This window comes from Lates calcarifer, linkage group LG15, assembly GCF_001640805.2.
Source record: "Lates calcarifer isolate ASB-BC8 linkage group LG15, TLL_Latcal_v3, whole genome shotgun sequence".
Taxonomy (NCBI): Eukaryota; Metazoa; Chordata; class Actinopteri; family Centropomidae; genus Lates; species Lates calcarifer.
Genome location: NC_066847.1, coordinates 19,973,931 through 19,983,272, shown reverse-complemented (window position 1 = coordinate 19,983,272; position 9,342 = coordinate 19,973,931). Strand labels below are relative to the sequence as shown.

General features: G+C 39.1%; 2 protein-coding genes across 8 annotated transcripts in view; one reads left to right on the top strand and one right to left on the bottom strand.

The window, feature by feature from the left end:
• Positions 1-9,342, top strand: part of rpl34 (ribosomal protein L34) — a 750,063-nt gene that overhangs the window by 102,525 nt on the left and 638,196 nt on the right. The gene's annotated exons all lie outside the window — the stretch shown is intronic.
• The window catches only part of kcnip4a (potassium voltage-gated channel interacting protein 4a), a 120,271-nt gene continuing 111,403 nt past the window's right edge, over positions 475-9,342 (bottom strand). For 6 of the 7 annotated variants that reach the window (XM_018690356.2, XM_018690327.2, XM_051076214.1 and 3 more), the window contains 7 exons: positions 8,372-8,496; positions 3,606-3,675; positions 2,982-3,052; positions 2,190-2,297; positions 1,866-1,970; positions 1,713-1,775; positions 475-1,627 (listed from right to left, as the gene is read on the bottom strand). In XM_018690356.2, coding sequence (XP_018545872.1) covers positions 1,580-1,627; positions 1,713-1,775; positions 1,866-1,970; positions 2,190-2,297; positions 2,982-3,052; positions 3,606-3,675; positions 8,372-8,496 — 590 coding nt within the window. In that variant the 3' untranslated portion in view covers positions 475-1,579. The remainder of the gene's footprint in view (positions 1,628-1,712; positions 1,776-1,865; positions 1,971-2,189; positions 2,298-2,981; positions 3,053-3,605; positions 3,676-8,371; positions 8,497-9,342) is intronic. The other variant, XM_051076213.1, reaches the window with a different exon arrangement.

Here is a 9,342-nt window from a genome sequence, read left to right as displayed (position 1 = left end):
TGATAAACTGTCAAATGCTTCAACATATTCACCACCTGTCAACCAACTGTCAAGTATAATTCAGATTACCACCTCTTTTGATGGATACTTCCCATATCCAACACCCAAAAACAAAAAGAAAAAGTTCAACTGAAACACTCAATAACTTACTCACATAATGTCCAGACACTTCTCTCAGTGATCCAGTAGTTCCCAATGAGCCAGAGGCAGCCAGTAACTGAGACCTCTACCCAGCATGCCTTGCGTTTTTGCTCACATTTGGGGCCAATCAATGCTTTAATCAGAGGCAGCAGGAACCGATCAGGCCGAAGAGGTGTGAGCAGCTGGACTTGAGCTCACGTGACGAGGAGGAGGGGAAACAGCAGGAAGTGTATTAGCCGATGACCCAAAAATAATGAGCATAATACAAAGTTTGTATCAACAACCAAACCCCACTGCCCTTTCTTATTAAAAACAGTGAATTATATGAACAAATCTTAAGACCTGAAATTCACCCGAGAGCGAATTTTCATTTTAATACTGTACAACTGACAATCTTTTGTACAATGACCATAATACCATATAAATAACCTCAAACACTGCTCTTAGTGTAAACTCCTAAACAGTGCTTCAAAAACTAAATAAAAACATATTGATAGATTGTTTACTTTACAGGGAATATACATACATACGGTTAAATGAAATACACTGAAAGCAGCATTTCTTTTATGACAAAGATATCATCTAATGTTATACTCATGGTAAATATAGCTACCTGTGTGCTTCTGTAGACAAACCATCGATATTATGGTCCGATTTTGACATCAATACAATCCTTGTGTTGTCTCATTCTAGTTGGCAAGTAAACATGAACAAAGTTGAAAAGTTTCTCATAGAGTTCTTATCTATCTGCTTTATCTATAGTATATACAATTTAAAATGGTATGTGTTTTTTTTTCTCTAAATGCTTCCTTCAAAGAGCAAAAAGACAGACCACAATGGTTAACTAAGCCGGGGTAAGAACACTCTGGAATTGAGAACCAGTCTGGAATGTAAAACAGAGACCAATGTGAAGTTATCTCAGATATTTTGTTATGTTTTTTTTTTCTTTGATGCTGTAAAAAGTCACAGTGATTTCACTTGGCAGTAAATAAAACAAGGCTGCAATAGAGACAGAAGAAACCTGTCTGGATCCTCTCATCAGAAAGTTTTATAATGTTGGAGGCTAACAGTTTGCAGAACCCAGTGTTCAGCAAATAGAAAGACACTCCAGAGACAGATGGTGTAAATAAACCTTGAAGTTATGATGTTTTCATTTTGAAATTCAACCATAGCTGCAAAAACCATTTTTATCTCCTTTCTATTCACTTTTATGTCATAAATTTCCCCAAAGTTATTCAATAAAATGTTCAAAAGGCGACTAATTCCAGAGTGTTCACACCATATTGCCTACTCCTACATGTGGCCCACAGTAATGAACAATATTTTATCTATGGTCAAAAGTCTGCATAGCACACTGTACACAGTATGAGTCCAAGTCAGTTATTGGGCCAAGCTAAAGATGATGTTCCTTTCCAAAGCCTCCACCATCAAGTAAAAGTTAAAGAACATTTTCAAAGAGGTGCATTGATCGCATGATGTTTTCATCCTGCGGACAGAAACAAACAGTGTCATGAGAGAATGCAAGTGTGCCAACAGCAGTGGCAGCAGATGTGTCGGGGCATCAAGCTTACATTTTGGCAGCAGTCGATGAACTCGTCTATGGTTACCACTCCATCTTTATTCTTATCCATCTTCTGTTGGAGAGAGAGGAAAGAAAGATTAAAAACAAATACAGAGGGTCTGCTAAAGCCCTGAGCTGCGGATGCTGCCAACCCCAGACTTGCCTGAAAGAATACTTCTACATGCTGACGAGGTGTCTCCTCTTTGAGGACAGGGTATGTGCATTTTCCCATCATGTCGTAGATGGCCTTCATGATGTCCAGCATTTCCTATGACACGCAGAAAATAGTCAGTTCACCCAAATTACAGAAAAAAATATATCTCACTTACCTCTCATGCAGATAAAGAAAATTTTATAAACCACTAGCTAGAAAGCTAGTTGGCAAGATACTGTTGTTCAAATCAGGATTGTATATAAAGAGAACATTTGTGTATTTCAGTGGCTGTCTCGTGGCCTTCCACCATCGTTGATGTTTGAAGGGACATACCTCTTTAGTGATATATCCGTCTTTATTGATATCGTAAAGGTTGAAAGCCCAGTTGAGTTTTTCTTGGACTGTGCCTCGCAGAAGGATAGAGAGACCCATAACAAAATCCTGCAGTGGAGACAAGAGGCACTGATATCTATGCACAATATACACATGTAAAAAAGCGAGTTCTTGAAAAACATACGCAATAAACAAACATAAGTAACAATATTCACCCTGTACACTTAAATGTATGAAGCATTTCAGCTGATTTCATACATCAACATTTTTGCAAGGATATTATGTCAGGTATTAATTAGAACCAAATGATGAAACAGCAAGAGTGCAGACATTATAAATCAAAAATACCTCATTATTCAAATTATTAGCTGTCTCGTAATCAGTGTCGGCCCTCTGGGAATCCCCGTACTTTTGAACAGAATGGACTGCACATTAGCCGCTGAAGCTTTGGTTTGGAGTAATGACAGCTTTTCTGTCCTAATAAGCAAATATGTGCCCCTCATAAATATTAATCACATGTTGATAGCATCTCAAGTAGACTTGCTTGGGCTAAATTAAAATTATTGGGGTTGCATTGTTACATAATGCACCAGTGCAATGCTTTGGGGGCTTGCAGTGTTGAAACTTTAAAAATGTTACGTTTGATGCACTTCTGTAGGAGCTTTTACTCTTTAAAATACTAATTCCTGATCATTTTATGGGGGCATTATCCTGTAGGAATGGGAAAACCAACATCCAGCCTAGTACTCATAAATCTAACCTTTTTGACAAATATAAAAATATGTGGCTTACCTCAAAACTCACAGAGCCATTGTGATCTGTGTCGAATGCATTGAACAGGAAATGTGCATATGTTGAAGCATCTATGAAGAGAACAAACATACACATGAAATTAAAAGAAAAAAAAAAACTGCCATGATTATAGCTCAATGTTTCAAAGGAAAGCTTTGTAGCTTTTCTGAACAACCTCAAAAGACAAAATAATCCTTTTTTCCGTTTTTTTTTTTTTTTTTTTTCCATGATGAGAGGGAAGGACAATATGCTTAGAGCTAAGAGTATTATCATTGTTTCCTGTGTGTTGGGCCATTATATTCACTGGTCTGCCTTTCTTCTCTCTGAACAGATATATCAAAGCCTCCTAATGTTTTTGCTTTGGTTCCTCGGGTAGAATCTTTGCATAATGATGAGAACCAACAGTGAGCAACCCCTGGCTGTATAAATACAAACTACTTTCTTCTTCTGTCTCACAGTCCCTGCATTTTATTTGATGGAACTTTATCTTGAAGTATTTTAAACCAAGCACAATTTTTGTGAACATTAGTGAAAGACAATTTGTGTCAGTGCAGCACGAAGGGGAGATAAGAATCAGCTGTAAGAAGCAACATGAGCAGGAAAAAAATAGTGATGGGTACAAACCTCCTTGTGGGAAGAACTGTGAGTAGATGTCTTTAAAAGTTTCTTCGTTGACGACTCCACTGGGGCATTCCTGCAAGACAACAAGCAATACCACAGGTAAGTCAGCATCAATATTAAAACCATTCTTCTTATTAAGTCTTTTCCTCAAATATGAGTTTAAGGCTTCACTTAATGTTCACATCAAACTTCAGCAAAGTGGAGTGCTAGTTCATCTCTCTCCATTTTATGTGATTGCCTATTCAGAAAATATGCATTTAGAGTGGTGACATTTTATAAATGTTTCATTTTTGTGACTTCACAGTCTATCAGACAGTATTAAATAGATAAAAACTCATTCTTAGTTTGATGATATCAAAACTGCAAACCATCCAAGCCTCAACAGAAATCTCATCCACAGCCATACAAAGTCACCTACTTGTGATTGTCTGGTAGCATTCAGTGGAAAATACTCTTATGTAACGCTTCCAAGAAGCATGCTTTGTGTCTTTTCAAAGAAAAGGGCCAGCCATAGACATGGTGGACAACCTTGCTCAGAGCAGCATGGTGATAAAAGCAGGTAGTGTTACAGGTTCAGTTTCTGCTTCAGAGGCAGTACACTGCACACTCTGGCAGGACATTGACTTTACAAATAGAGAAAATGCTCCACCCATATAGACAATTTCTGAACCAGGAGGCACATGTGTCTCTGGGTTTTCTATAGAAGAAAATAAACCATTGCCATAGTGGAGGTTGTTGTAGGAAATTAAAGATAAGGAACAGGCTATACATGGGATGGATACAATAACATGAACACCTCTCTGTACAGTTTCAGCAGAAATCAGACAAATTGTGAAAATACATATAAGGCGCTTGTGTATTTACATATTCTAAACATATCTGAATGTTGTTGTAATGTTGAAAACAATACATTTAATTCAGCATTTGCATTTTTGTGTTTTAGGGTAAAAGGCAGTTTGCTTTAGCCAGCTATTTGCTCCATACATTTTTCTCAGTTTGAGGGAGAAAGCGGGAATCATAGGAAATGCTGGGTTTCCTGCTTCTTGTGACCATGTCTGATCAGCTACTTCGGGAAACAGAGCTGAGAGGGTGAGAAAATACAGATCAAACCTTGTTGTCTTGCTTCAAAAGGGCTCCTTGTGTTTCAAGCTAAGAGGATGCTGCAAGGTTGTCTGTATCAGTCCCCTGACACTGCTCTTCTGTTGTCTCACAGACCCAGTTGCATATCTTATAGGGTGAGGTGAGGTCAAGAATTTTGGGGAAGTTAGGGAGACAGAATGAGAACAAGTTTGTCTCAACATCATACTTCTGTGGCCTGATTATATGAAGTCTGAGAGTCAGTGGAATCCATTGTGCTGTTCACGATAGACCAGTATAGCACAGAGAAAACTATTCTCCATAGTAGACAGACCATGTAGCATCTGAGCTATACTGGCCATAGTGGAATGGATTGTGACTGTCATGTCTGCACGTTTATGACAGAATGAGTGTTTCGTCATAAACAAAGATGTTAATTTAACTTCTGACCTGATGATGGTGCTAGAGGAGAGTGAAAGAAGTGCTGGGAAAAGACCATAGACTATATATAAAAACTGTATATAATAATTTTTATATACAGTCTATGGAAAAGACATTTCCACACATTTGATTAATGTATACACAGAGAGGTGTAAACACTACCTAATTTACGGGGTATTATGTGCTGAACTATTTCTTGGCCGGGTGCAGACACTCCTTGGCATCTCTGTTTCATGCTAAGCTAAGCTAACCATGTCCTGGCTGAAGCTTGGAGGCCTGGCTGAACAAATGTGAGTGGTATCTGTCTTCTCATCTAACACACAAATGTATTTCCCAAAAGATGTTTCTCAGTTTAAGCAACTATTCTATCAGAGACTGCAGAGATGTTCAGCATTGGGAGAACATCAAATATATACAAATCAAAAAAACAAACAAAAAAAGTTCTCCGTAACTTTGTACATGTGACACAGACAGTATTTCTTTGTATTTGTTTAGTAGAGCCTCTGTTAATTAGAGCATTGTTTATGTTCTACAACACTGCAGTGAATGGGCTGTCAACAGTCAACCTTTTGTTGAAGCAGTGCAAGGAAATGTCATGTAATTAAGTGCTTAAAGTGAGGAGAGGGGGATTTTTAAAACCTGTCTTTTCACTTCACTTGTAGAGTCTGTGCACGCTTGTGTGTGTGGATGTGTGTGTGTGTCTGTACACATACAGCTGTCAACACTAATAACACACTGATTAAGTGAGACAGCAATATATAAATGGCTGTGCTCCAAGTCTTCTTCTAACCTTGCTAACTCATCTTCAAATCTGAAGGAAAATTAAAGGTCAGTAAAATTTTGTGATTGTTGAACCGAGACTCTCACTGACGGCAGAATTCATCTGATTGTATTGTAATTTATCTTTTCTGTCTCATGATGATATTGGAGATTGCGGCCGTTTTTCCAATTGAGAATGAAGCGAGTATGTTATCTAGTTATCATGTACAACTCAGTGCCCATGCAATTCGATTTAAAGTTCAGTGAAATAGTTATACTTTAGTTCAGTTATGAAGTGAGTGTAAGGTAAAAGTGAGGACCTCAGTTACACAATAAGTCTCTCATTCCTAACCTATCCCTTATGATTTTTAAGGTATTGGTCAAGGTGCATATATAATAATTTCTTTCTATATCTTCCCATTTTAATATATGTAATTTTTATGTGTATACATTTGTTTGATCTACTTCTACATGGTGATGATAACAAATGAGGGCATTATTTTCCACTTGTCCTTGGATGTTGTTCCATTTTGCACATTATTTAGTGCCAATCTCATTAGACAGAGTGAGAGGTCAGAGAATGTATTTGTATTCATTTGATATGCTTGTAAAATTAGCTCATCCATGATAATAAAATCACAAATACAGTCTGTGAAATGCAAAACTGGCCAGGCATGAAATTCCTTTCTGAGACTTGTGAAGCGATGCAGCAATAAACAGTGCTGGGAATGAAATAAACCTGCGAACAGAGGCATCATCACTGATGGAATAGAAACTGTGAGATCTTAATCTAATGCCTGAGGCAATGCCCCGGACGGTGAACCATGAAAAGCCAGCAGATTTAGCCAGACATAAGGTTAATACTGTGTTATTTCCTGTAGTCTGGGGTCAAGGAATTTATGAAACACTGGATTCTCTCATACCCTTAGATTGACCTTTGCTCAAATTCCACCTTAAGACCATCAGTCAGAGTCAAAGGGCTTGTTTTGGTCCCTGCTGGACATATTGCTGGATCTAAGACAAAGCTCCATGCTGAGCCTCTGTGCTACAAGTGAATGACTCGTAAAGTTTGTTGTCCAGACAAACGACCTCATCCTGCCACCTGTATTAGAGGCATTTGATTTGATTCGAAACCCTGGACACCAAGGACAAAAGGCCAAATTTCTCATCATGGGAACCATGCCAGCTTCTATTAGTCTGGCTCGCCTTAAAAGCTTGCCTTTATTCTGCCAATGTCACCAGGCTGGGGCAGGGCAGAGATGAGCTGTTTGACCCTGGCAGTTACAAAATGAGCCTCACTGTAGACTTCATGATGGACAACTGATATGTAGCTGTAATTTAAGTGCTGTGATTATTTCTCTTTGTCCAATATGGACTTCTGCCTCAACAACATCTGTCCAATTAAATAGAAGAGACAAGTAACTTTGAACAAAAACGTAAAGTACGTCATTGCAATTTGATCAAATAGTTGTTAAGACATATTCAGAATTCTGCCCCAGAAAACATCAGTCATTAGGCTTCATCCTCTCAGGACCATGAAAATCTGTAGGGACTTTCATGGCAATCCAACCGGTAGCTGTCGAGATATTTCTGGCTGGACCAAAGTGGTGGACTGACCAACTAACTGATATTGCCATCCCTCGAGCCACAGCGCTAATGTGGCTAAAAATAAAATGCAAACTTTATAATGTTAAAAAAAAAGAAGGAGGAGGAAAAAAAAAAAGAAAGTGTGTCTATAAACATATGCAATATCCACTCCCTCAGCGTTAAGGGAAGTCAGGCTAAGTGTGTGGCACAAATTAAAGGCCTCATTAGTACAGTTCTTACCTCTTACTCTGTCTCAAGTGGAAGCGGACTAATGGGCAGGCTTTGCGGGGACTCGGCTGGAGCACGGTCCAGGCTCAACAGGAAAACGGAAGCCTCGTGGGAATCTCACTGTCACAGGACTATGCTCCTTTCTTTCATCACCAGACAATTTGGGTTGAGTTAATTCTGGGTCATCTCATTACGCCTCACACTGGAGGTGACAATGAAGTGAGGTGGTTTCATATGGGCTGCTCATGAACTGGACTGCTCATCAGTAATCTTCCTGAATCGGTTCGAGGTATGACCTAATTATCCGTGGCACAGTGAACAATGCACAGAAATTCCAATTTTCTGTGGTAAGCACAATTTGACTTGATAACATTTAGTGCAAGATGCAGATGATTCAGCAGAATAACACTGTGTAAACGCTTGTTATTTTTTTGCTACACAAGCAGAGTGGAACCTGAATAGCAACGAGAACTAAAAGGAAGTGCTGCTGTTTGAGGAGACTCGAGTAGAAACACACCTTGCAACTACAGAAAGTTGTAAAAGAATAAATCAAAGAAAATCAAAGAGAAACAAACATTTTTGATGCCAGGGAGAGAGAGGTATCCGGGAGAGAACAAAGCCCACTGAGCTGTACATTATACATGGTGCTAAGGCTGCATGGTGGCCTTGTCACTTACATTCTTGAAGCCACGGTATAGGATCTGTAGCTCCTTGCGGGAGAAACGTGTCTGGGCTTCAAGCTGTTCCAGGCCCTCGGGGCGATGGCGGACTGCAGATAGTTCAAGCTCATCTTCAACGCTGTCTGGAGAGGAGGAGGAAGACGGTCAGATGTGACCAGATACTTAGAGACGTTTCAAATTAACATTTTGAGGCTACAGTGTGAGACATCCCATTACAGACTCCCAAATATCACCAAGAGCTAAGCAAATGAACCAAGACATTTGCAATCTCACTATCCAAAATGCCACATTTTGGCAAGACATTACCACAAATTCTAAGTAACCTTCCTGAGAACAAAGAAAATCTTCTCAAGTGATTTAATTCTAAGCTGTTTTTCTGGTCATTATCTCAGGTCCTCTTTTTTTAAATTTTTTTTTTGCGATTGTTACTGCATAAAACCAACCAAAAAATTTGAACTGCCTCTTCTTCTCTACACTAAATAAGACAGCAGAGGTAATTAGCATTATTGAGACCCCTGAACAAAGTCCTTGAGGCAGAGAGCCTCTTCATCAAGGAGAGCAGTTGAACCCTGTGAAACTTTTTAATGGGGCTGTAATGATGGCAGATGCTGTCTAGGCCCTGTCACAGACTGCAATGTCCTCACAGCACAGTGTTTGACTTGTCTCGTTGGCGCAGGGCCTCTCATATACCTGAGGTATGACACAGTGTCTAAATGCCTCATTAGCTCCAAGGGCCTTATTGTGGCCCACAGCCAAAAGACCACAATTAACCTACTGCTATGGAGCTGTTACTTTGCACTGATAGGTGATGTTAGGAGATATATTCTAAGAAAATAAGACAGCTGTTTGATCTCATATGTTGCTCTCTTCATTTGGGTTTCATTGTTAAATTAGTCCCGAAGTCGTATACAGGTGTGCAAATAGTAGATTCATGTGTATCTGTCTTGTTTAAATTGAGATATACATAT